This window comes from Phyllosticta citriasiana (assembly GCF_038021145.1).
Source record: "Phyllosticta citriasiana strain CBS 120426 chromosome Unknown IWZ02scaffold_3, whole genome shotgun sequence".
NCBI classification, from domain to species: Eukaryota; Fungi; Ascomycota; class Dothideomycetes; order Botryosphaeriales; family Phyllostictaceae; genus Phyllosticta; species Phyllosticta citriasiana.
Window position 1 is genome coordinate 226976 of NW_027117280.1, and position 25373 is coordinate 252348.

At 53.4% G+C, this 25373-nt stretch overlaps 9 protein-coding genes across 9 annotated transcripts; 5 read left to right on the forward strand and 4 right to left on the reverse strand.

Moving 5' to 3' along the window:
• Positions 1–5809: 5809 nt before the first annotated feature.
• Positions 5810–6986, reverse strand: IWZ02DRAFT_443635 (Endoribonuclease L-PSP/chorismate mutase-like protein). Its single transcript, XM_066767040.1, has 3 exons — positions 6546–6986; positions 6273–6430; positions 5810–6206 (listed from the first exon to the last, which is right to left on the reverse strand). Exons 1-3 carry the CDS (start codon positions 6705–6707, stop codon positions 6137–6139), a joined length of 390 nt encoding a protein of 129 aa, XP_066624961.1. The 5' UTR covers positions 6708–6986; the 3' UTR covers positions 5810–6136.
• A 3634-nt stretch (positions 6987–10620) lies between these two features.
• Positions 10621–11180, forward strand: IWZ02DRAFT_430527 (uncharacterized protein; the record flags this gene model as incomplete). Its single annotated transcript, XM_066766080.1, has 5 exons — positions 10621–10710; positions 10763–10783; positions 10827–10890; positions 10927–11039; positions 11070–11180. The coding sequence occupies 5 exons, from the start codon at positions 10621–10623 to the stop codon at positions 11178–11180; spliced, it is 399 nt and encodes a 132-aa protein (XP_066624962.1).
• A 2885-nt stretch (positions 11181–14065) lies between these two features.
• Positions 14066–14990, forward strand: IWZ02DRAFT_479601 (uncharacterized protein; the record flags this gene model as incomplete). Its single annotated transcript, XM_066769094.1, has 4 exons — positions 14066–14376; positions 14433–14560; positions 14609–14689; positions 14768–14990. Exons 1-4 carry the CDS (start codon positions 14152–14154, stop codon positions 14988–14990), a joined length of 657 nt encoding a protein of 218 aa, XP_066624963.1. The 5' UTR covers positions 14066–14151.
• Positions 14991–15566: 576 nt separating this feature from the next.
• IWZ02DRAFT_487966 (uncharacterized protein) lies at positions 15567–16535 on the reverse strand (the record flags this gene model as incomplete). Its single annotated transcript, XM_066769414.1, has 2 exons — positions 15567–15977; positions 16488–16535. 2 exons carry the CDS (start codon positions 16533–16535, stop codon positions 15567–15569), a joined length of 459 nt encoding a protein of 152 aa, XP_066624964.1.
• Positions 16536–16570: 35 nt separating this feature from the next.
• On the forward strand, positions 16571–17531 carry IWZ02DRAFT_513875 (uncharacterized protein; the record flags this gene model as incomplete). The annotated part of the gene is given in 5 exon segments (XM_066770595.1): positions 16571–16597; positions 16648–17027; positions 17047–17167; positions 17228–17326; positions 17382–17531. The coding sequence occupies 5 exon segments, from the start codon at positions 16571–16573 to the stop codon at positions 17529–17531; spliced, it is 777 nt and encodes a 258-aa protein (XP_066624965.1).
• Positions 17498–18232, forward strand: IWZ02DRAFT_443641 (uncharacterized protein). The gene has a single exon (XM_066767041.1). The coding sequence runs from the start codon at positions 17722–17724 to the stop codon at positions 18211–18213; it is 492 nt and encodes a 163-aa protein (XP_066624966.1). The 5' UTR covers positions 17498–17721; the 3' UTR covers positions 18214–18232.
• Positions 18233–20187: 1955 nt separating this feature from the next.
• IWZ02DRAFT_443644 (uncharacterized protein) lies at positions 20188–20606 on the reverse strand. The gene has a single exon (XM_066767042.1). The coding sequence runs from the start codon at positions 20557–20559 to the stop codon at positions 20194–20196; it is 366 nt and encodes a 121-aa protein (XP_066624967.1). The 5' UTR covers positions 20560–20606; the 3' UTR covers positions 20188–20193.
• Positions 20607–21231: 625 nt separating this feature from the next.
• On the forward strand, positions 21232–22473 carry IWZ02DRAFT_169762 (uncharacterized protein). Its single transcript, XM_066762183.1, has one exon. The coding sequence runs from the start codon at positions 21497–21499 to the stop codon at positions 22337–22339; it is 843 nt and encodes a 280-aa protein (XP_066624968.1). The 5' UTR covers positions 21232–21496; the 3' UTR covers positions 22340–22473.
• A 2207-nt stretch (positions 22474–24680) lies between these two features.
• On the reverse strand, positions 24681–25344 carry IWZ02DRAFT_169792 (uncharacterized protein). Its single transcript, XM_066762184.1, has one exon. It carries the CDS (start codon positions 25239–25241, stop codon positions 24852–24854), a length of 390 nt encoding a protein of 129 aa, XP_066624969.1. The 5' UTR covers positions 25242–25344; the 3' UTR covers positions 24681–24851.
• Between the last annotated feature and the right edge of the window lie 29 nt (positions 25345–25373).

The window sequence follows — 25373 nt, forward strand, 5'->3', positions numbered from 1 at the left end:
GTTCATCATCATAAAAAGAAGAAGCAGGTTGCTGAAGGGGGACTTACAGGTGCGCAGAAGGAAGGTCGGTCCATCGACTGTGAGTAGTCAGTATCCGCATCATTCTGGGAATTGGAATAGACGACAGTGGTTGCAGCAGTCAGTTCGGCAAAATAGATAGAGTTTGTAATCGCTCTCGCAGCGGACACCGTCCGCTTCGCGTGGAAGATTTGGTTCATCATGGAGTAGATTAGGGGGAGGACACAGATGGAGGTACTTACGCATGCGCGGAAGCAAAGTCGTGCTGTTTGTTTGGAAGCGTCAGCATCAACAATGACTCGTGAAAAAACAACAGCACAAAGAGCAACCAGTCCCGCGAATCAGGCAAAGGAGTATTAATGCAACATGACGCAGCAGACACCTTCCGCTTCACAATAGATTGTTGATCATTTGCAGGGCGAGGGGCCAAGGAAAGGGCTGAGGTGACGTACCAAATTCATTTCATGAAAGCTCGGACAGTATTCTGTCAATACGTCATGAACGTCAGCTATGAATTTCCAAAGGGTAAAGAATCAAGAGGAATCCGGAAGTATGTCAGACGGAAATTTAAAGTCATTCGGCCGGCTGTGCTTCTCATTTTCATGCACAATGGGATCATCATGGGATACTAGTAAGATGAGGGATTTGGAGAAACTTACTGATTGTGTTTCATCAAGCGGAAAGCGAGGGAGGCATATTCATTCGACACAGCCGTCCAGATTGGGGCTTTGAAAGGGCGTGGCCAAGATCGCAGTCTATTAGGCATAAGAAGTCAGCGAGAGACTGTGTGAAGTACTTCAAAAGCAAAGGTATGAGTTGGGTATCAGAAAGAAAAGGGTGGCAAGAAATCAGTGAATCATTCCAAAATCTATCGTCATGATCATGAAAAAGGGCAAGTCAGGGACAAGAGTACTTACAAAGCATTCAGGATCTTCCAGAAACACTGGAGGTGACCGGTTATGTGTAGTTCGTGCTAGCTTTGACTTCCGTTGGCACCGGGGACCAGGGATTGGACGAGGTGTATCGCGATGCTTACTGAGATTTGACTTGCTGTCTCCGATTGCAGCTGCTAGATTTTCGACAGATGAAACGTGGGCAAGGGAGACAAAGTGGGCTGGATTTGCCGCGTGGGGTCAGGGACGCGACATCTACTCGGACCTGGAGAGTTAGAATGTGCCCTAAGCTAGAGGAAAAAGCGAAATAGAAAGTAGCGTTGTTAGAATCGTTGTAAAAATCATTTTGCAAAGCAATTCATCACCCATGAAAGCTTTTGAGTTTACCATGCAAAGGCTGGCGGGGTTGGTTGATTGCGAGGCGATGGGGCGGACTTACCAGTGCTACTGAAGCGGATCATTTGCCTTGAGTGTTGCAATTTGTCTGAGTGTAAGGGGGATGTGCAAAAGCGGGACAGGTATGGGAGACGAGATCGAGGACGGATCAGAAGCTGTGTGTAGTCATCGGGCTATGCCGCTCTTTTGATCAAGGACAAATTTTTGTCACCGTCCGTCGGCAGGACTCAGGTTGGAAGCGACGAGGACTTACAAAGTCGTGCAGGTGGGACAAAGCAAGAGTCGATGTAGCTGAAGGACATGCCACGTCCAGCGTTGTGTGGAAGCTTGGAGAAGAGGCTGTGAACTTCGGGACGACCGTTCCAGCGGCTCGTGTAGCGCGTACTTTGACATCAGACCTGTTGGCAAGTTGAGAAAGTCAGCTTCTGTTTGGCGCGAGCGAGAGACATTGGGGGGAGAAATGAAGGGAAATCAGAAGAGTGTTCGCTCATTGGGTTGGTTTCGCCCTCGCAGACGTGCAAAGAGATCGCTTGATTCTTTTTTTTTTTTCTTCATCATTTAAGAGAACGACGTTTTTTTTAAATCGATTTACTGGGACTGTAAGACGCAGAGCACACCGAACCTTGGGTTGGGGATGGAGTCGACCACCAAACGCGAGAGGCGCGCGGTGAAGCAGCACGAACCGCTACTCCTGCTTGAGAGAAGACGAGTCAGCTTAAAGAAACTTGGAAGTCAAACGAAGGCCTGGGCAAGTATGCGACGTTGAAAAGCTCAGATGAGAACGTTGTAGTTTGGGGTATTCGCAGCGCCGCTGTCTCTGGCCGATCCGACGACTGCGCAACCGTGAAACCAGCACGAGGCAGGCGGCTTCAGCGATGAGCAGGCGCAGGATCGAAGAGAAGGGCTCGACCGTTCTGTTATCGTCATGGATGAGGGAAGGGAGAGTGCTACGCGTTTGGTCGCAGTCTTGGGGTTGACTCACCGAGTTAGCCAGCGAAAGCCAGGTTCGCGCATCAAAGCAACGACTAGAGGCGTAGGTTGAGCAGCAAGATGACAAGAAGAGAAGATTTGAAGAAGATTGAGCTGAGAGATGATTGAATGACAGAGTTTTGGATTGAGGATGGAGTGGGAGAGGTTGTTGATGGTGCGTGTTTCGTGATGGAGGTGGGACTTGATAGGCGACCACTTCTGCCTGTCCCCTCGACGACATCATCGCCCGCCGAGACCACCACACCAAACCCAGTAGAATATTGGCAAGGATGCAACCCAGGCTGCCTTGGTAGTCCAGTGGACGTGTAATAAGCAGCTTGTTCGTTCAGGAGCCAGTCAAAATTTCACCTGAATTTTTACAATGATTCTCCGCGATTCACCACATAAACTTGACTCAGATGGATTTGACTATAGAGCGCCTCCAGTAGCGCCGAGAACACGACAGGTCCCGGGAAGCAAACTACAACTCCAAAGGCACCATTGTCTCGCTCAGTCCCACGCACCCACGTTCCGCATCACACTCTACCAAGATGGCCTATATCATCCAGGGCCGAGAGCTTGATACGCACCACAGTTACCAACCATGGGCAAGGCCTGAATTTCGGACCCATGCCACTTTCATGCGACTTGATTGGCTTCCTGACTTCGGTACGGACGCTTCCTGGCTATGCTCATGTCCATTGTGGAGGATATCACTGACAACTTGCACAGTTCCACCAGCCGCTCTTCGCCGCGCTCCTGCTGCCTCGCAAGGAGAAGGCAGCCAGTCCAGTCAGTACATCTCTCATCTCGATTACCGTTCTGGAATTGACCAGAATGTTAGCACCCCGTGAAGCGCGCGTAGCTCCCACAGCCAGGGTGACGGTCCCTCGCAATTCTCCCGCGTCAAGTCCTGGCAACGTCCACCGGGACGCTCCCAGCCGCGCCACTGGCGAGGTCTCGGCTGCCCGCGCAGCCTCGGAGGATGACAGGGCTGAGTCAGCCAGAGAGGACAAGGACAAGGGCAAGGGCAAAAAGCGCCGCAAGGCGAAGGCCTGGGTCAAGAAGGCAGCAGGATGGCTGGCTGGCAAGACATCGCGCAAGCACAACGAGACATGAGTACAAGGGCTACAATGGAGACAAGGAGAAATGTTGGTTCGCGGTCTCAAACGAAAGATTAAATGCATCTTCATTGGCAAGCTTGCTGAATGCTAAAATCCCAAATCGCGCTTTTGCGTCATGAAACTTCCACAAATACGACGAGAATTCATCTGCGGCTAACTATATCTGTCGCACAATGAAGCCAGTTGGAGCTGTCAATAAATGGAGCAGAGATGCCGCCTCGGGACTTGAGCGTAGTGAAAAATCCAGACCTCAGCAGCGTATGGAACCAAACCCAGGCCTACAGCAGCTCCTTCTCCCAGCGCCAATACAAGGCCAGTGACTCAATGAAAGGCTGCGTATGTAGGAACCGTCGTCCACCACCAAGACCACTGGAAAGGCCAGGGTAGCAAGGAAACAGGGCGAGTTCCGTTGCTCTGCGCCGCCCACTAGACCACCACCAAGTGCTGTAGAGAATTGAGGCACTCTGCGATGATCTCAGGCTTGGCATTCATGCATCAAACCCGAAATTGTTTAATAGTTTGGCCGGAGCTCACAATTAAATTCGTTGCCGTGAGGGCAGAGGTTGACGGTTTGGGGCGGACGTCGGTTTATACTCGCGCAGGTTTCGCTTCCAGCTAGGGGTTGCACCAAAGTAGGAAAGACACTACAAGTCGCAGAAGCACTGGGCACGTCTTGGAAGGTCACTACCGCCAAAAAAATCTCAGCGCCGCCACGCCGGGTATGCAGGAGCCAAATCAGTCATCATGGCCATTGAAAGGGCCAGAGACAAAACGAGACTCCGTTGCTTTGCGCCGCCCACTGGACCATAACCAAATGCCGTAGAGTATCAAGGCAGTCGGTAATGAAACCGGGGCTGGATAAAAACGACCGAGGAATGCCTTCCCTACCTAGATAAGCACCCAAGAACGGTAAAGAAAGGTACTTAGATGTGCATCATTCGAGAGCATGACGAAGAAGAAGGAAAGATTTGAGAGGGCGACGGCCGAATTTATACCCACGGCAGGACTCGCCTGCGCCGGTCTGCGGGCACATCCAGCGAGGGGAAGCTACCGACAGGCGCAGAAGTACTGGGCGCGTCTGGAAAGATCTCATGCGCCTAAACAAAATGGTGTTTTTGCTTACTCAAGTGTGTGGGAATCGCCGTGAGTCATCAAAACCATTGTAGGGGCCAAGTTGACGAAAATAGGCGAGCTTCCATTGATTTACGCCGCCCATCGGGATACCTCAAAGTACTGTAAAGAATCAAGGTACGCGGCGATGGTCCAAGGCCAAACCATACGTGGGAATCTGCTTCGTCACCGTCCAGAGGGTAAAGCTGTACTGGAAGTTTACGAAATGGGATGAGGGTGTTGGAATCGGGAAGTGCGGAAGATTTTTATACCCGTGTCTCGACTGGATCACGCAAGTCTACGCCGAAGGCGCAAGGGAGGAAAACACCACGGGCGCAAAGGACCACCGCGTGGGCGCATTTGGGAACAGCACCTGCGCCTGAATCTCTAAGGTAGGCTCTCTGTATGTAGGAATCCTCGCTCGCCACCAAGACCATTGAGTAGACCAAGGTTGCAGGACAATACAGATTCCGTTGCTAATGAAATGAGGGATCACTAAGCGCCGTAGAGTATCAGAACGCTCGGTGATTGTCATCCATTCCAACAAACAAGCCCCGCTGCCAACTGAGAACATCCATCCTCGCTTGAGGACGGGAGGGGACCCCACAACTGTGCTGTCTCAAGTGGAGGATGAAAGCCGGTCTTTGTACTCGAGGTAGAGCTGGATCTGTGCTAGTGCGGGCGCAGAAGTCTCGCCTTGTGGGCGCAACTGGGAAGGTCTGGCGTGCCTGAAGTATGCCTGTATCTGGCATAGCTCCTCCACGTGCTCGGACGAAGGGGATGTACACAACCGCGGCGGGAAGTCTCCCAATGTCGTGCAGAGTCATATGTCCTCTCCTATTTTGCCGAGAATATGCTAACCAAGCGGATCAGGGTATAGCCATACAGATGTTCCCTTTTGACTTGTCCCCAGAGATGTGCAGAATTTACCTTGCCTCCGATACCAACGACCAAGCCCACCACAGGACAATTTTCGGTTTTCCTGACGCCCCGTCTCGTTATTCAAGCGCCTTTCGATCCTCTTTCTCCAGGCGAAAGACACCGACTCATCTCGGCTGGCTCGAAGCAGAGAAGCAGCCGTTGGACAAGCGGAGAGATACACAAAACTTCCAAGAAGGCAGAGGAGAGATAGCGCAGCACATATTTTGGGCACGGGAAATCAAGGAGAAGCGCAGAGGCTTTCTGGATACGTCCAAGTTCGACAGGCAACCGGGTCGATTTCGAATAACCGCCGTGGCAAAGGATCACAACTGCACAAGAACCCCTGTCAGATGGTGGGTTGGACACAAGCGGCGAGCATTATGGAAAGTAAGGAATTCATTTTCGCATATCTTCTATCGTGGAGAAGCTGTTTCTGCGCCATTTTGGACCAAAGGCCGAACAACGAGACAAAGAACATATCCAAGAGCAAGTAACAGGTGTTGCGACAAGGATATTTCGGTCCCGCCATCACGGGACCCCAGGGATCGACTGGATGGTTCCTCTCTTTTCCATGGAAGAGGAGACAACCGATAGACTGGCGAAACCCCCAGATTCAAAGCAAACTCGGCTCTACAGCTTCGGCGACGCAGACCTAAAGCGCCCAGTAAGAAAACGGCGTATTCCGGTGGTGCGCGAGATATTTACCTACGGCAGGACCGCGGTGCACTCAATCTCCACGTCGGTACCGAGCGGGAGAGTCTTGACGGCGACACATCTGCGAGTCGTAGATAAGCGGCAGTTCACACGTGGGGAAGATGGAGGAACGGGAGAGATCACGTACGTCCGGCACGGCTTGACGTCTCCCCAGTACTGCATATAGACCTCGTTCATTTTGGCGAAGTTGTCCATGTCGTCAATGAACACGTTGACCTTGACGACGTTTTCGATCGTGGTGCCTGCTGCTTCCAACACTGCCTTCAGGTTCTGGATTACGCGGTGCTGAGAGACGAGTCAGCGGAGTCTCATGTGATTGTCACTGCGCTTCTCTCCGCGTCTTTTGCTGTGTAGCTCGAGCAGGCGGACGGAAGATGGCGAGGATGAAATGGACACATACTGTGCGTGCTGCAATGTCACCCTCAACCATCTTGCCGGTCGCAGGGTCAATGGCGACCTGGCCGGAACAGAAGACGGTGCCATTGGCGACGATGCCCTGAGACAGGACGCCGGGCAGAGGCGGAGGAGCGTTTTTGGTGAGAATTGCAACCTTGGCCGGCATGATTGGGGTATGAAGCAGATAAGGCTGGGGAATTGGACGGGGATGGGAGATGATTTCTGTGTTGTAGCAATCGGAAGTTGTAGAAACGAAATTCAATTGAGGCCAGCTAAGCTTATATAGCGGAAAAGATGTCTTGTAGCCAAGACAGTGCGTAAGGCGCGTCCGCCCCGCTCTGGAAACGCGCTGTCATGCATATGCGTCGGCTTTATCTAAGCTTTCGAGAGGCCAACTCGTGGGCGAGGTTGTCGGCGACGTTGATTTTAAGCCGTCGGCGCTATCGCACGCTTTTCCTCAAGTGGTTTGGGTGGAGCTGGGGTCTGCCGGTTAAACAGGCCGTTAGCCGAATCGTTCACCGCCCCGTCCAACCTCATTCTCTTCTCAACAATCATCACCTTGAATCCGTGAAACCGTAGAGAGGCTGGTGAGATCGAGATGGAGGACTCTGAAATATTGTTCTGTGGCATTTGGTTGTTGGAAATCAGGAGCTTTGGCTACCTGGAACGCAAAATCTGAAATTCCTCGGATTTAATTCAGAACACACGTATGCTGGTGAGTTTGGCAAGAGTAACGGCAGTTTGAGGAGGCTCGAACTGCATTCCAGAGCATCAATCGGTGGAGAATGGAGACCGGCAAAGAGCTGGGTTGCGACGTGTCAGCACCCGTACAAGCACGTAATGGAGCTGGGGAGTAGCAAGCGCAGGGTCGAGCCGAGGCCCTTGAGCCTACTGGACTTAAGTTGAGTGTGTATTCCTGTCGTGCTGTCGACAATGGGTCCAGATTGAGTCGTTTCGTCAAATACCTCTACGCTCTCCGCACTGCCATCAGCGACTTTTGCTGCATGGGCGAGACGTCGAGATGGCGCGAACAGTGTGCCGTAGAGAGGCTCAGATGGCTGACCGAACTGGCAGAATTGGTGCACTTGCTTCTGTGTACCATCGGTACCTCATTTCCGAAAGATCCAGAAAGATTGCGGCCTGAGGCAAGACATCGCCACACGGCGACCCGTTCTTGACCTCCCGTCAAGTGATTGTAGGCCGGCAGGCTCTGGAATCCTACTAGAAGTCTTAAGGCCTCTTGGAAGTTCAAAAATTCTCTCCCCTTCTCTTCACAGTCTGTTACAACGCTAGAGATGTCCCTGGCCCAAAACTGCCTATTCGGTTTAAACCGAAACGCACGGACCATGCGTCTACGCGTCCGTGCCTGTTATACAGACGCGCCGGGACAAGCGGCGACTGAAAAGAACTGATGAGATGGAAGGTCATGGAAAAGTCGGGACTGAATGCTCAAATGTGACCACGTATCTGAATTCGCCAGCGCCCCCGGCTCGGGACATGGATCGACATACTGCCTCTCTTCGTCTCGTCAAGATGTGCATTTCCTGCGACCGTCAAATGATGCTGTGTACCTGTTTGTGTCCCAACCCTCTTGACTTTTGGTATTTCCAATTGTATTCCACGGATTCTGTTGACCTGTCTGCGTCCCGATCCTCTCGATGGGCTGTGGTTGGCTCCATGGTTCGTTTCCAAAAGCCGATGTCCAGATGCGGGTCCAAGAAGTGCAAGAGGGTGTCAGAGGTGGATGGATCTGCTCTTTCTGGGCTCAGATTCGAATAAGATTGCCGTTGAAGTGCCTTGAATCGTTGCTGTGGCTGACTCTTGCACGACTGCCGCGTGATAGGGATGTGAAGGCCGTGGACATTGAGTTTTTGAAGACGCGCATGCGGAGTTGACTGAGCGCCAATCTGTGGGGAGTCAATACGCTATTCTCTCGTTCGAATCTTCACTTTCTATGGAGCATTCCGTCGGTTCGATGTCTGGGTAGTGTGAGCCGCTGGGAGGCTTGAAGGACCGCTTTGTTTCCAGTGGGCCTCAGAGGACTGCTGTTGGTGTTAGCGGTTATGTGCCCACAAATTTCGTGTCCCTGGCTTCAACGATGCAGAAATTTGTCGCACTGAATTTCGAAAGAAACTGTGTGCTTGAAAGGCGATAGGACGGAGTGAGGGTTGGGGGAGACGAGCCGTCGAGGCAGCAAGTGGACCGAGTCATGTCCTTGGACCCTGGGCTCTCTCCAGGCCAGACACTGGCGCCGCACTGGACCCCCCTACGCCGACAGAGGTTCTGTCTACCTTTGCAGAATTCTCCATTTCTGCAGGGTATCTTCCGCACCACCTCCTTCGCAAAAGAATCCAATGCCGGGAACTCCTGGCAACAGCGCAGCCCGAGACTCGAGAGCACGACTTCCAGCCCCAACGATTGCTACTTCAGCACTACACGGCGCGCCTCGATCTAGCTCGAATATGCCAGCATTATTTTGGTCAGTACATGGAGACAATGGAGTATACAAGAGCAGTCAACTCTGGGTGCCGACGAAACAAAGACTTTTCCTAACGCCTGCCAGTGTCCCTCTTGATTCTTCTGGAAGAATGTCACAAAGTCTCACGCCGTCCTTCGCCTCACCCCATGCCTTGCCAGCCAAAGGTGACTTACTGCTCCACAGCAGCAGCGATCGGGCGCTTGATCGAGAATAACAAAGAGCGCAGAGGCCACCTCAAGACATGAAGAGACTATGCATGGGATACTCTCGAAACGCAGGAATCATGCATACAATCTCGCGCGACCTTTTGGCTTCTAGATTACTCTCCAAATACGGTGGGATTTGGACTGGCTGCTTTTCAGGGAACAATCCCTCCTCGAGACGGCGAGGCTCTGGCTCCCTGCAGTCACCCATGAAGAGCTGCAAGACTGCATAGATATTCTCTAGATCTTGGAACATCTCCGTTCCAAGATATCGCTGCGCGGCCCTCAAAACAACGGCCAAAATCCCCGTCAGCTGTAGCTGGCCCAGAAAGCTTCCTGACGCCCCGATCGCCAATCATCCTTCTTGGCCCAGACAGACGAACCGTCGACGTCGACGCTTTTCAGCATTTCTCCAACATACACAACTTGGCCATGAGTGTCGACTGGGGACGGAGGCATGCGGATTTGGACAACGATACTCGGGTGGCTTGGAGCACCGCAATCGGGCATGGCCCAAGGCTGCTGGACGGCGAGGATGGGCAAAGATTGCTAGAAGGATTCTTCTGACATCTTCTCGGCAGTATATTACTTTGCCATGCTTGTCACTGCAATGTAGAAGCGAACCCCATGGTGCCAGGGGTCGTGGAAGAGACCCCTAGTCGGTATCACTGCATCGGAGCCTTCAGCCGTAGGACTCAAAAGCTACTCTACAGATAGCCGTTTCTGCGCACACATATATTGCGGCCGTTCCCAGCTGCCTTTGAACAGCAACTTCTGGATTCAAACGGGCAATTCTAGTCTTTGCGTCGCAGCTTCACTTGCTCCCTTGTTCCCCGAAACCTTCTCCAGCCATTCATTGTATGCCATATCAATGTGCGCCTTTCACAGAGGTGCGGGCTGCTTCAGAGTTGCTTCGTTCTTCGTAGTAGCGTTTTTCCATGCCGTTGAAGCCTCCCGGCGGGTTGAATAGAATGCGAGCTCGCTCGTTCAAGAGCCTTCCTGGCGCAGAATTCTGGATTTGCCTTCAGAGACCTAGTAGATTTGATCCTGTCAGCAATTTTCTTGCAAATAGACTCAGTGCAGTTGAAATGCAATCTTCAGGAGTGTTTGTGTGCGGAGTCTGCCCAGAGCTTTGCGAACGCGCGTTGCTGTATCACAAAAGAGTAGTGAACGACCCCTGCTTCAAATGTAGAACGCAGGAGATGCTCCTGGCCTGGCATCACGTCTGTGAAGCTGTCCAACGACAGACGGGTTCCTAATTGGGTTAGGTGTGCCGAGAGCCCTGCAATAAAACCTGCCGTTTCCCCCATCACTGACCAGCACCTTCGACTCAACTCCTACAATCTTCTCTCTTTCTCTATCCATCAGCTCGTCCTCATTCACTACTTTCATCAAAGATGCTTTGTCTTTGCTTGGGTGCATCGACAGGAACTTCAGTATCTCTTACTTCCGCTGTGTGTGGATCTCTCCCTCCGACCTGTGCGCGAGTAAGTTGAACTCATCCTTGAGCTGAACTTCCAAAGCTGACCATTCCATAAGCCATCCGATGTCTGGGGGCCGGTAAGGACATCACTGAGGATGATTTGACCTGTGGGATCTTCAGTATCTCTTAGATTCGACGTCTGCACCTCTGTGTGCACATCGTAATCCTTCCGACTTGTGCGAGAGTAAGTTTCACTCAGCCATGAACTAAATCTTTGAAGCTAACGGTATCTTAAGCCATACTGTGGTCCGGCAAGAATGTAACTCAGTAAGCTTTGGCTCGTTCGCAGTCACTCTAAACACGGCCAGCGGGCAACGCATCCTATGTCCCAAGGTGAGTTTTTGTCATAGATTCTGCTGATAGGTCTGTCATGAAAATTCAAGTTTCAGTACTGATATGGAAACCCAGACTGCTGGCCCGGAAAGGGAATGTTGCACCACGTTTACGGCTACGGCGAGTACCTTGACCACCTGATTATAACCTACACCTGCAATAAGGATCGAACAGCCAATGCCACCCTAATGCACAGCTTTTCTGTTGATATCTTGGGTCTCGGCAACTTCGTCGTCGACAGCACATCAATCTCGAAATAATCGAAGCCAGGGCCCGCCACGCCAATGCACAGGTTTTTGGTAAAGGTCTTGCGTCTGGGTACACATCAACACATCGGTAGAGCGTGTGCGACCCGGGACATCTGAGGGTATCACAGAAGGCTGGGTGGGCTTGTACTAGAACCAAAGGCTCCCAAGCGGAGAAGGAAGAGGATGAGCAGGATCCGTTTGTCCATTTATTCATGTTGCTTCGTCCACCAACCAAATTGAATCTCGCTTGAAACCGTCCACACTCCATACGAAGAGCTCTGTAGACTAACAGCTGCTCCAAACCCTCAACTAGAATGCCCTGCCTGTGACGTGCTGGAATTACTGGTGCGATCTGAGCTGCGGCGTAGCCGTCTGCCATGTGCTCTTGATAGCACCGTCCGGCGTCATTTCGTGCATCAGAATCCAGGACAATATGTTGATGAGTCGGAAATCCATCACAGACCAACACGACCACTCTCGAACCAAGACTTCCTCACCAACCTCCTTCGCCAATATTCAAAGCCCAATCTCCCTCTCTGCGACCAATCCAACCACCATGCCTGCTCCATCCAGCCCCGGTCTCACCGAAGAGGATCAGCGCCAGTTCGAGAACTTCTCGGGCGTGGTTCGCGACAGTCCTCCCCCCTCTGCGGAAGAGCAGCTCCAGTTTGCCAACTTCTCTTCCGTCATCGTCTCCAACTTGGTATGATCTGTCTCTCTCCCGTCGTCCCTGATCTGAGTCGCTGATACCGTCTCAGGAGCGCTGGCCCGCTTGGCAGCGTCTCCACCGCCGCATCGCCCTGAGTGAGGTGGGTGCCATGGCTCTCGGCCTCATGGTGGCTCTCCCCGACGTAAGCCCTCCCCATCCTTCCAAGAAGCTCCCAGCTGATTCGTATCTAACACCAGCTCAACAACGAGGAAGTCGTCACGCTCGTCCTGCAGGCGGCCAAGGGCGAGCTGGCCGAGGGCGAGGAGGCCAGCCTCCTCAACCTCGTCAAGTCTGTCTGGGACGATAGACAGTCCGACTACGCAGGCCCCGACGCCATGGCCACGGAGGACGAGGACGAGTCTCTTTCGTCGTTGGAGGAGGAAGAGGAGAAGGGCGACGGCGACGGCGATGACGATGACGAGCCCCAGCAGCAGCAGCAGCAGCAGCAGCAGCAGCAGCAGCAGTAGGCGCATGTTTCGGGCTCTGCCCATTCAGCGTTCTCTGTGTGGGATGCGTCTTTGGGTCTTGCTGGCTTCGACACATTAGCGACGGTGATACACGGGTAGATTGGGAGTTTTCAGTCCCGGGCGTTCTTCAAATCTCGAAGGAACTGGCCCAGTTCAATGACAACAGTCTGAAAGATCGTAATTGCTCCTTAGAAAGTGATTCGTAAATGTGGCTTGTAGAGAAAAAAGAAATATAGTGGTGTACAGCATTGCGTCGAAACAATTCGAGAAAAGAGTAGCCCAAAGATTAGTGAGGTTGCAATTCTGCCAGGCGGGCAACACCACTACTCCAGGCACTCGCTTGGTCCCCTCCGCTGATCCCCAATTCCCGGCATACGTGTTCCGCATTGGCCTTCTATCATAGATCCTTTTGGAGCAGCCATCGACCTTTTGAATGCGCTCTACTTCCTTTTCCTCGATCTTCGCGCTCGCGACCGGTGGGTACACCCAGACACTGCGCAGTATTTGGTTCATCTAGCGACTGCACCTGCGGATGCACAAACTCTGGAAGCCCTCTTGGTGGCCTGCACAGGAGAGATGAAGTGTCCGGTGCTTGCGCATGGATGAACAGTCACAGCGCTTGCGTTATGCACCAGCAGGAGACTCATCCGTTCTACGACATTCACAGTCAATCCTCGAACCTTCTCCCTCCTCCAAGCTATTTTGAACGGCTGATTGTGACGAACGGTGCTCCTCAGATTCATACCAGACTTGGTATCCCCGGAAATTTCGAGATTGTCGAGATCCCGCACCCCGCAGGCGAACCCTGCATTCGAATTCCCTTTTATTGAGCATCCCGGAGGCATCGAGACGCGATACTTGCAACGCTGTAGCTTGTAAGGATTCAATTGGGCTATCAACACGCGGTGTAAGGGAGTGGATGCGTTGAAAGTTTGCTTGGGAGAACAAAGACCTTGCAGCTCTTTGCCGCAAGGCCCAGGGATGGAGCAACACAGTGCATGCAGATTGCTCCTAGTATGCCTTCTTTGCAAGCAAGCGTTGTGCTTCAAGTAGCTGGAAGGTTCCCCTGTCGGAGTCTGATAGCGTGAGCAGATTCGAGGCGAGACATGCGGTACCGAGAGCGCAAGAGCAGCTCTAGAATCTCGATGAAGAGTCCAACAAGGCTCTTGGCCACATAGATCCATTGAGGGCTAACTTCTCTCGACTTGGGTCAAGTAATCTCTTCAAATTGCCCTCTTTGCGTACCTGCAAAGACCGAGAAGCTCAAGAAAGATCTTGCCCATTCCCTCCTCACAGGAACCAGCCGCACACCGTTCGCAGTCGCTCAACTTAGTTCCCATATGACAGTAACCGAATGACCTCAATGAGCCTAACGCAGCCTAACTCAGTGCTTCACCTGATCCGCAGTTGCGGCAGGGAGACTCCCGTGTTGTCATAAGCAGGGCCTGATTGGTAGGTAGCGAGTCGTAACACGTCACGGTTGCTACTCTTGGTGCATTCGGGGGCGTGACGTGAGTCCAAGCGCATTGGTGTCGGCCGGTGGATACTTTAAAGGGCCCCCCTCCGCCGCCCTCTTGTCCTTTTCCTCATCCTTCCTCTCCACTCTCCACCAGCAACCTCATCACCCACCCTCATTCACTCATTCCATTCCTCCAAATGTCGTTCCGGTCTCGAAGCTCGGATGCCCCATGCGCAATCACGCCTCTAACTGGCGCTCAAAGCCTTCTAGGGCGCGGCACGAGTTGACTGGCCCTCCGTCTCACCAGCATGCTACCATGGTGGGCGGGGGGCCTCGCTCCAGAGTCCTTCTAGGGCGCGGCACGAGACTGGCCCTCCGTCTCACCACACGTTATCAAGGTGGGCAGGGGGCCCTGCTGGCATCATTGCCAGACCATTTCCCCTTCTTCGACATGGTAAGTCACCTTGAAAGCTTTCAGCTCAACTCATCCGACTGACTCGGTCACGCCAGATTGGTCGGTGGCCTATTGCCTACCGGGGCGGGAAACAGGACGAATTGCACCGGGCCGCCTCCTGCTCCTCCCCCACGACCCATCCAGGGGGGACGCGGGAGGCCATGGTGGCATCATTCCTGCCGTGGTGTGTCTTTCTTGGACAGACCTCTCGTTGAACTCAAGCTAAACCGAGGATTACCGGCCCGGTATCGAGCTTCCAGTCGAAGCCCTTGGCAAATGGGTTCTTTTCAATCTCAGGTGTTATGGATCTGGAGTGAGTTTCATCGACATCCTTCAAACCTGAATTTGATACTAACGAGAGGCAACAGAGTCTTCCACTACCGAATTCCAGATCACCCAACTTGGTGCAAGGCGGTCGAAATTCAGCGCCGCCCGTCTTTGCGGAAATCGATGGCAAGTCGGTCTCGTGGATCAACACCTACGGTGGCTCCCCTGCCCCAGAGCCTCATGTTGCCACACCGGTCCCAGTATTGATCCGTCCTTTTCCCCGTCCTCATCCGCGGAAGGCTGTCGATAATCCGAAGAGCGACATTGTTGCCATCGGCCGACCGTAAAATCCTCCTTCTAGCCCTCACAGCCACGTCCGTCCCGACTGGCCAGAGCCGTGCTATCTGTCTGCTTACGGCCATCGACAACATTCACTTTCAGCGCTGCCCACAAACTTCCCCTCAGGCACTTGCGAAGTCTGGGACAGAACCTCATGCTACAACTCAGGGTCGAGGTGCAAGGATGGAGCAGAGCTGACAGGATCGCCAATATTGGACTGGTTAGAACAGGACCGGGTCGATCGCGATGGGGTTTATGGCGGATCGCGCTTTGAGGAACTCAGTGGGGCAAATTGTCAACTAGCTTAGCAATACACAGTCACTTTCACACGCCCGTCTTGTTGTATGGGTGACTGAAACGCTTCATTGATTCTGTCCCGACCCAGGGTCTCGACATGTGCTCAAAATGGTTGCTTTTGCTGGACTTTAATCAATCTCATAGCTTTTCGAAGAGCCCTGGGGGTGCTTACTGGAGAAAAGCAGTATTTCCGCGACGAACATGGCGTCTTCGCCGCCCGTTGCCAAATTCCAAGCCATTCGTGATCCCACTCAGCGATTCTCGGACCATGATGCCATCATCTCAGCTCAGCCGCTCTTCTTCGAGGCCCGAACAACGAGGAGAACAGCCGCAACGACCAAGCCAGCAACGAGCAACGAGACGCCAACGACACAGCAGCTACGCCTGCGGTCGACAATGTGGGGCCTGCCACCGCGCCACTCATCGAGCTCCTGCTGGGGCAGCAGCGTGTAGTTGTAGCTGCGGCCGTCTTGGGCGTAGGCCACGCCCCAGCTCGTGTGGATGAGCGGGGCGGACGAGGGGGAGGAAGAGCCGCGAGGCGGCGCGGCGAAGCCTTCGCCGATCCAGTCGGCCGAGGGAGGCTGGTGGAGCGGGAGCGTGCGGCGGCGCGGTGGAGGCGTTGGTGGGTGGAACTCTTGGAGCTCCATGCCCTGCTGGTCTTCGGGCTGGTTGGTGGCGGAGGAGGAGGACGAGGACTGCTACGCGGGGACCTTTGGTTAGATATCGATCTCATGGGGGGTTTTAGAGAGCTCAGGGAGAGATATACTTGCCATTTTGTGTGTGGGGAGGGGTTTGTCTTGGGAGAAGGTTCGCAGGGAGGCTTGGAGGAGATGTCTGCTTTGGAGATGCGGCGTCTTAGCTCTCGACTCTCAATTCCCGCGAGATTGTAAAGAAAAGTACTCACGGTGCTTGCAAAGCGCCTGCTGGTGAGTTGGATGCAAGGTTGGATGGTGCTGTCACCGTCTTTCGCGGAGGAGGGCGAACTGATTGTGACGGCCTGTGGGAGGGGGCCGCCAGGGGCCTACCCGACGCCGCCGTTCTCTACTGGGTGTCGCACAACACCGTTTCCCCATCTACATGGGCTACAAACCTGTATCTTGCCCTTTTCTGTCCTTGCAGATCCTCTCCTGCAGCTTGCACGTACATTCCAATATGTGCAATGATCTCTTTTGCCCTGGCCGTTGCAGACCGGCTCCCGTGGGGCATACCACAAAGCTGCTCTCCACCTGCTTGCGGATGTGACCCCAGTATCCCATCTATACTATCCTAAGTAGTCAAAAAAGGCTCCACGATGCGGGCAGTGGCATGCTCCCTGCATGTGCGCAGTGATATCGCTACTGTCTGTCCACGCCCGTCCCCATCCGTCAGATGCAGACAGCGGTCGACAATAACCAAAGTGAACGGTCATGGGTCATTGCCTGGCGGTTCGACCTGCTGACCCAATGGTGGTGCTTGCCTAGAGAGGGTATGGGGTGGGTCAGCGGGCCTGTTGCCGGGACGCTTCACGCGTCCAGCCGGCCGCCTCTTCACAGCTCCATGACTCCTCAAACTCTCCCTCCATCATTCAACAACTCCAATCATCGCACCTCAAAACCACCTCCATCCTCAAACGGTCTGCCATTGGCTGCTCTTTTGGCTCTTCAGTCTTCAGATCACCGCATGCGCCTTGGAACCCTATCCACGGTGCTCACAACAGGCGGCGAGGAGGCCGGCAAATACCACGGCGACCCAGCCGACAAGATCATCAGGTATGTCAACGTCCAGCAGCACACAAAAGACCCAATCTGACATCCTTCTGGTCGACAGCGACAACCTTCTGACCGCAAAGAATCTGTCGTTGGCCCCTCCTGGTGCGGGTCGACGTCGACACCCAATCCTCTTGCCTCAGGTATGAGCTCATCTTCCAAGGTCTTGGCTTGTGCAAGCAGTAACACTCGCTATAGGCCAGCGACTCTATGGATCATCCTCCCTCAATGAGGATGCGCACTCATGGATCGACTTCATTGACATCCCTTTTGGTGGACCGCTTGCTTCATACAAGGAGAAGGTTTGTGCCCGCTACCAATCACCTTGACTCATCTGAGTGCTAATTGCTTTGAAAGCTTCTTTGCACTGCCCTTTGTGAGTCGCAAGTCGCTGGGCTGCTCCCTATGCGCGGCGGCTGGGGTGAACGGGCACTGGTCCCTTGCCCTGCCCTGGTCGCATCCCCCTTTTCAAGCACCAGTCCAGCATTCACCAGTCCACCTGTTTAATCTACCAAATGGGTGACAACCACAAGCCGGGAGGCTTCACACGCCATGACTTCGACAAGGCGTGGCGGCTGGGGTGAACGGGCACAGGTCCTCTGCCCTGCCCCGGCCGCATCCTCTTTCTCAAGCACCAGTCTAGTATTCACCAATTTGCCTGCTTGATCTACTAAACAGGCGACTCCCACAAGCCTGGATGCTTCACTCGAGGACTGGGGCCTTTATTCTGATCCCATCGCATTCCAATCCAACTGCTGTCCATGGTTTCAGCTGCTGCGGCAAAAAGTGGGCAGCTGCGGCCTGCCACGACAAACCTGGGATCCGATCATCTCGAACCCGGTCAACTCCACCGTCACCATCACCGCCGAGGTTTTCAAGGCCACTGGTGTCTTCAACCCATGGAAATTTCGATGGTCTTTTTCGCTCTGGGAGTCCTTCTGTTTGCTTCGAACCATCTTCCCATCGCGATCAAGGTCGCCGAAGATGGAGAATACGGAATGTACATATACTCTCTAGAGGGACGTCAGCGGGACTGGCCTGGTCCCTTACTTGCGCCGTCAGACCAACACTCGCTTTGCCACCAGTCTCCCAACTCTCGCTCATTTTCCAAGCGACTGAAAAACCAGATGCTTTGTTTTACGCGCAGTCGACTGCCGGACGCGCCTGGAAGACCTCGGCGATGATTTGAACGGTAATTCTGGCCTGACTCCTTAGCTTAGTTTGAATCAAGACTCCAATCCCACAATCTGCCTCCTTGATATGCCGCCGTGATTCATAATCTGTGCAGTCGTTTCGTTTCCACGAACTGTGCCCCCGTTCTGTTGGGCCAGGCTACCTCGAGGTTGCAGGACTTTGTCTCTGCTGCCTCGCCCGCACAATGCTGCTATGTTCAGCCTGAGATGAGAAGGGTGTTCTCGTCCTTTGTTATACTCCAGCTACAGGACTCCCAAACTTATCAAGCTTCGAAGCTCGGGGGCACAGCCTTGGTAGGCATGCGCCTTCGTGCTCCTAGCAGTCGAGGATGATCCAGGCGAAGGCTCGTCGGTAGGAGAGAAGCTCCCGCAAGTCGTTGCAAGCAAATGCTGAGACCAATCTACAAGAAATCACGCTTGAGGTAGGCAATCCTGCCTCGAAGCATGCTCTCTTTTTGCTGTAGTATATAGCACGTCTGCTTCCATCGTCTGTGTCTCGCCCAGGCTGGGTGTCCTGCTTTGTATGATACTGCGACGACGCGTGCTTTGCAGCAGACCCGTGCCAACAGCAGCCCTCCCTCCACTCGCTCTACCTATTTTTCGATTCTGTCTTGGGCGAGTTTTACCTAGGACGTCTGCATTGGCCTTTTGGCTTGAGGACGTTTTCAGGACATTGGATATCGTCGTGCTTCCGGAGCTCGATTCGGGATTTGGAGGGATTCTGATTTCTCAAGCTCGGTTTTGCGATTGATGCACAGCTATCACCTGCTTCTTCGTCCCTTTCTGGCCTTTTCGATCCCAGAAGAAGGCTGCAAGAAATTCGGTCCAATATCAATTTGCCTTGTCTTTGGTGATGTAGGATCCGTTTCGGGTCACGTACAGGTGGTGAATAGAGGCCAGCATGGTGAGAACTGTACATGTGCTCGCTGCAATGCAGCATGGCCGATTTCCAGGAGCAAATACCCCAGCCGCAGTGTGCGTGCGCTGTCCCGGCGGGGAGGGGGAGCATCGTGGTGCTGCTTTGAGGAGTATCTGGGTGGTCCACCCACAACACCAGCATCGCGATATTTGTGACCGTTTGGCAACCAGCACAAACCACCTTTTTCGCGTCACGCTCTCGCTCTCGCCGCCGCACTCTCGCACTCTCGCTCTCTCACTATCATCTCGTCTCCGCTCGCGCTGCTCTTCTCCTCCATCAAGCTCCTCTCCGCCGTCACCACCAACACCAACACCGCCGCCGCCACCATGTCTCCACTCGCGGGGCCCTACAAGCCCAAATACATCAACTGCGAGGTACTGCACCAAGTGGCCTGCGCAGTGCTGGGAATCCTGTCGCTCTCAGAAGAGTGGAAGGCCAAGGTGACGGCCATGATGGTCAAGTACCACTTGGGCCGGGCGCCGCGCTTCGAGCGCGTCACCGACGAGGACGACTTCCTCTTCATGGGCCAGCTGGCCGAGCTGTTTTGCGCCGAGTGCCTGCACGTCAGGGTGCTGCGGCCCCTCGTCCACACGGCTTCTGTTGGTTTGTTTGCCCCTTGTCCCATTCTCCCCTTCCCCCTTGCTGGCCTTGATGGGCTTGACGGAGAATGGTGAACTGACTGAGACAATGTGCAGACATTGAGGACCCGTTGATTGCGGCCGGCCTCGTCGATCCCCTTCCCCGCCACGTCTTCCTCAGGGAGCGTGGCCGCGTTTTGCTGCGCAAGGCGTGGTGGAAGCTGCGCCACGGCTACTAGGCGCGCTTCCGTTCTCTCTCTCGACAATCTGGGGCACCGCCAGCCCATGGCACCTCGGGCATTTGGGGTTCTCGCGCCGTCTGGTCTGGTCTGGAGTTCGGATTGGGTTGGGTTGGGTTCCTGTCTGTCCCGTTGGCAGCAGCATTTGCGGGAGTTGTCTGCATTCGTCTTCTGGTGTTTTGGGAGGTTTAGCTGTCCCGTTGACAGCATCTGCATGGCCTGCGGGCTTTTCACCTCTTCTCAATGAAAAGCCTTTGTTCTTTTAACCCGAAGCCCTTGAATATCCTCACGACGTCCCATTGAACGAATGTCCTTTCGAAAATCATCCATCAGTTCACCGAGACCATTCTTGTACCGTAGGTATGCGTTGCGCCATTTCCAAAATATTTCGCTGCCTCTGCCTCCCATCTTTTGACGACGACGCTCCACCGCCCCACACACTACACCAACCAAAATCCTCTCCAAACTCAATCTCCTCTCCCACCGCTCAATCCAATCCCAATTCACGACAATGGACGCCCTCTCCAACGTGACCAAGCTTTCGCTGGCGCTCAAGCCAGCCATCATCAGCAAGCGCGGCGTGCGCGCGGCCTCCGCCCACCTCATCGCAGGGAAAGACCCGAGCGTCGTGGCCTGGCAAGCGGAGATCGAAGCCTGGATGCGGCGGCGCAAGATCACTACGGGCGCCGGCGACGATGATGACGACGACGAGATGCGCGTCTATCGCCACGATGACTTCACTGCTGCCGTCACGCTTGCCCTCGCTGCTGTCAAGACGGGCTGCTTTGGTCTCACATTTAACGAGGTCTTTCTGCGTTGCCTGGGATTGTGGGTCTTCTTTTTGCGTTTTTGATTGGGGATTTGGCTGACGTCGTTGTTAGTGAGTCCTGAGAGTACAGCTTTCTCAGAATGCGGGTTGAAGAAGTCGTTGGATACGGGGGGATGCTTGGGAGCTTGTGTCTCCGCGGGGATTGACTGGGGCCAGGGAATCGCCAAATTGGGTTTGAGGTTCATGTGGAGACCAAATTTTATTCCAGTTCTTGGCCATCACAACGTGAGTTCGTAGTGGATTGTCCTTTTTGACTGAGAGCAAGTGAAACTTTTCTCGCCTTGGGGGTCTAGATCATACCGACGGATAGCGGCGGATTGATTGAAATTGCCTTCTCGAAGTTTTCACGTTCAAGAGAGCAAACCGCACGCCTCGTACCCAAACCCTCTTGCCTTGTTGTGATTTAGAGCATCGTTTTCGAGAGGGCCTGGATGTTCCACAGGGAAATCAAGAGAGAGCAGCGTGGTATGTCCCAACATCGAATTCTGTATGTCGTCCTGCTCTTCTAAGAATCACTGCTGCTTCACAAGCTCCGCAGGAGCTACTAGACAAAGGCCACTCGTCCCTAGGGACTGAGGCGGCACCCCGACAGCAAATCAGCACCATCGATACAATCCAACCCACTGCAAATGTAGTCCAGGTACAACCTCGAGAGGAACATCCAGCGCCGGCAGGTCCTGAACCATCAGCGCGGTGGCCCGAGCTCCCCTCCAGATGTGTATAAACGCAGCGTCGACGCTCGCCCTCCTCATTTCCTCTCCAATACCAGGAGGTAAGTCCCCCTTGTTCAAGCCAGGCGGTTTGGCAATCTTTGGAACCTTTTCGAGCGCTCTGCATAAGATTCGTCGTCGTATTTTTCATTTGGGCTTTGGCTTGATGCCGGGCCTGGAAGAAGAACTTCCAGAGTGTGGGGTGCTTTTGCGCCACGCTGTGTGGTTGTGTTGTGCCCATCGCTGGCTGTATGGGTCCGAGGTAGCTTGCCCGTTGTTTAAAGCCTCTTCCGGCCGCGCTCGTGGAAGAGGAATGATGAGGAAATGTCGGATTCAGCTAGGTACGCAGCTATTCAAACTGCTGTGGTCTAAGATCGCGCAGTCTTCGGGCCAGACAAATCCTCAAGGCGGGGTGGAAATGGCAAGGCCCAAGCAGATAGCGTCTCAATCGTTCCACTTGACAGACGGATGGTGTCATTCGGTGCTGATGACAAAAATGCGGAACTCTCCCCCGAGCAGGCAATCGATTGAACGATGCAAGGTTCAAAGCCGAAAGATAGATCCCTACACAGAGACAGCAAGATTGAAAGCCAAACCGGGGTATCTTCTGGAACCATCATCCACCAAGCACGTCCTCGCCAAAGAAGGCCGGCGAATCTTGGCATGTATGAATAGGGTTGGTTGTGTCGACGGAGATGCAAGAAACGCAACTCGGCGTAACAGCAATCTTCAATCCGCTGCACGACAACCCGGCGACCACAAGTGCTTCCAGCACCAGCATGTACAAATCGCCCTCGTTACAATGTTGCAGCTCCAACAGGCTTTCAGATGTTGTTGGCTGAAGTGACTAGCTCTGCTTCGACCATTTTTTCAGCGAGGACCACGGCTTTCGGCACGTTTCGCCTAGAACAAGTTGCGGCGAGGTTTCGGAGCACAGGCACAGGCGGGGGGGCGCATCCTCGCAACGAGTGGCCACTCTGAATGCGAAGGAAGGGAGCGACCAGAAGGGCGTTGGACGAGACTGGTGACCTCGCAAGGCGAAGAGCTGATGAGAATGACAGTTCCTTGACCTTGATGCTGGCAGGACCCTGATTCCGCGACGCAATCCTTTCAGATCAAGAGCCTTTGCGATTCTGCCCTTCCAGACCGCTGATCACAAGCGCATCGAGTTTCCCACCGTCTCGATATCGCAAGCGACGAGCGGTACCGCTGGTAAAACCCGATGGCTGTTGGAGACGTGCGCGTTTGCGCCAGAGGCTGTGGAAACACAATTCGGGAGCTTCGCGAGCGGTGTGGGAACACCTTTCCGTTGAGAGTGCCGTCGATTGACAAATGCAGCGACAGAGGAGCAGGGAGATTTTCCAGATCTCCCATCGGAATCCACGAGGCCAAAAAGCTTGGAAAATACGCCGCAGGAGAACGACAATTCTGCTATCGTTTACGCGCGGCAACATCTCGGCGCAGAGGAAGGCATTTTGGAGACAAGTATGGTGGCAGCTAGCCCTCTATTCTTTCCCTGCTGGACTGTTGAGGCTGACAATCATTCGCGTCTCCAGGTTAGGACAAACAGATACGATGCTACGGCGCTTCTACAGACGGACGCAACAAGGTCCTTGGCCAACCAGGCCACGCCGAGCTCGTAACTGGCAGTGGTCCGCAGACGCTTAGTTCTTTTCGAGATGGAGATGCGATACAGCTCTGTCTGAGTCGATTATTTCTGTTCTTCCACATCGAGGTAAGGTGCCGTAGGCGTCACATGGTTTATGAGACCCTTTTGCTGTCCAAGGATGTGAAGACCGACTAGGGAAATGCCGTTGCTAGCGATTCGATGGCACTCCTCATTCGGCCAGCGTCTAATATGGTCGCCCAGTCATGAAAAGAAGCGCATGATGTCTGCTCTTGTAGCGAATGAGCTAATATGATCTTCAGGGACGAGTGAAAGCCACCCAAGACCCAAGGCCGCCATGCTACGGGAGCAACGCCTCTAGGTCCCGCAACTGATGCGTCCAAAAGTATTGATATCGAACCTTGAATCTGCCCTCGGATATCTCCAGTGCTCTTGCCTGGACAACTTTTAAGGGCCAGCCTTCCGAAGACGAGCTTTATTGCCGCGCAGTCGAGAATCAAGACGACAAGTATTGGCCGGAGGATCGACATGGGAAGCGGAACCGGAAATACAAGAATGGACAAGATGGAAAGAGAGAAAAGGGCTAGAGACATTCCAGGCCCTGGAGGATGAGCCTTCCAATAAACAAAAACGAGGTGAAGCCCAGGGACTCGGCACCCTGAGACCAACTCGCATACTCGTACGTCAAAGCTAAGGTCGCAGATACAAGCATGAGAAGGCTGCTCAGAAAAGTTTTGGGATGCGCTCGAGTATCGGGAAAGGTGGATGCTCTTTCCATTTTCAAAGGAGAAAAGCCTTTCGGTGACTGAAGAATTGGTGAGACAAAATTGACTGGTAAGGAGAGCCAGATCCCGCATCTCAAGACGCCATGGGATGACTTAAGCTGACTTGAGAATGAACCAGAGGTTGAGACTGAGAAGGACAACAAACCCGGGAGTCGATGCATTGGCCCGCCCAACCAGCCGTGTACTTCGAAGAGAGACCCAAGGTAAGTGGCTGGCCACTTTACGTTAGAATGAGATGAGAAAGAAAGAGCAAAAATAGAGATCGACGAGAAGAAAGTTGATATGAAAGTAGACGATCGACCTGTGAGGGCTGGTCCAACCAACCAGCCTACAGTCCTCAACGAGTGAATGATGATCTGATCGAAGCCGACAGAAATGATATCCTGGCCTTTGGAACAACTTGGGATTCCAAGAGCTGCAAAAGCGACAAGAAAAAGAAGGATGAAGAGGGCCGGGCTCAGGTGAACCCAGGCGCGAGACAAGCGAAGCGAGGATTGAAAAGGCATGAAAAGAACACTGTCGTCCACGAGGGGCGCGGCGAAAGACAAGAGGATGTGGAACAAACAGAAGCATGAAAGAGTAGTCGGAGCAACACTGAGCCTCATGGCAAAAAGGAAAGCTGACTCGAGAGAAAAGGCGCAGATTCAGAAATACGCAAAAAGCGCTGGACCAAACGGTCAACCAACTCGAAATGGAAGATGCAAGAAAAGATTCCAGACAGAGAGAGAAACTGAACGCTGAAATGGCGACAAAAAATGGTGACTGGAGACGCGCAAGAAGAGAAAGGACCAAAGAGACCGTAAGAGACTGTGAAAATCAAGCACTGGGCGGGTGGCTGGTTGGACCAGTCAGTGCTTGAAGAAGTCCGGCCAAAAAAAAAAAAAAAAACCCCCCAAGACTGGAGACAATGAAGGGGCCAAAGCGGAGAAAGACACAGGCAGCACATGCTACCAAGCAGATAGATACCAACGGGTGACGGAAACAAGAGAAGAGAGGAAAAGAAATGGACGAGTGAGCAGCACCAGTGGAAAAGTGAGAAGATTTGAAAAGGTAAAGTAAAGGCGCGCAAAGGTAATGGCCAAACCGACCACACCAGAGGAGAATGAGCAAGACTGAAAGACTGACATCAAAACGAACAGAAAGAGATTGTTGTGGCTGCAAAGTCTGACACACGAAGGAAAGGGATTGCGCAAAAATCGAGACGCATCAGACCAAGTACCTATGCAGGTACGACCGAACAACAGATAGATATAGGCTAACGGAAAGCAGTCAGCACTCACGGGACACATACGCAAGAGTTGGATGTCCAAGTCCAGATCGACAGTCTGCCCGAGCATGTTGCAGCCGTCATCAACATTGATTGTTGATCATGTCCCACGCATGGGAAAACGCATTACGAACACATTGTTGCCGAAGAAGAGAAACCCACCGACGCCATGCTATGCTCTTAGAAGAATCTCCACCAGATA

What these genes read in the sequence shown, in the direction of transcription:
- IWZ02DRAFT_443635 (XM_066767040.1), bottom strand. Translation starts at nt 6,707, where the DNA reads ATGCCGGCCAAGGTTGCAATTCTCACCAAAAACGCTCCTCCGCCTCTG. An exon ending in GTGACATTGCAGCACGCACA is followed by an intron (nt 6,431 to 6,545) that starts GTATGTGTCCAT and finishes CTCGTCTCTCAG; the next exon opens with CACCGCGTAATCCAGAACCT. An exon ending in GACGTCAAGCCGTGCCGGAC is followed by an intron (nt 6,207 to 6,272) that starts GTACGTGATCTC and finishes TACGACTCGCAG; the next exon opens with ATGTGTCGCCGTCAAGACTC.
- IWZ02DRAFT_169792 (XM_066762184.1), bottom strand. Translation starts at nt 25,241, where the DNA reads ATGCTCGGGCAGACTGTCGATCTGGACTTGGACATCCAACTCTTGCGT.
- IWZ02DRAFT_169762 (XM_066762183.1), top strand. Translation starts at nt 21,497, where the DNA reads ATGTGTATAAACGCAGCGTCGACGCTCGCCCTCCTCATTTCCTCTCCA.
- IWZ02DRAFT_443644 (XM_066767042.1), bottom strand. Translation starts at nt 20,559, where the DNA reads ATGAGGTGGGCGGAGGCCGCGCGCACGCCGCGCTTGCTGATGATGGCT.
- IWZ02DRAFT_443641 (XM_066767041.1), top strand. Translation starts at nt 17,722, where the DNA reads ATGCTTCACTCGAGGACTGGGGCCTTTATTCTGATCCCATCGCATTCC.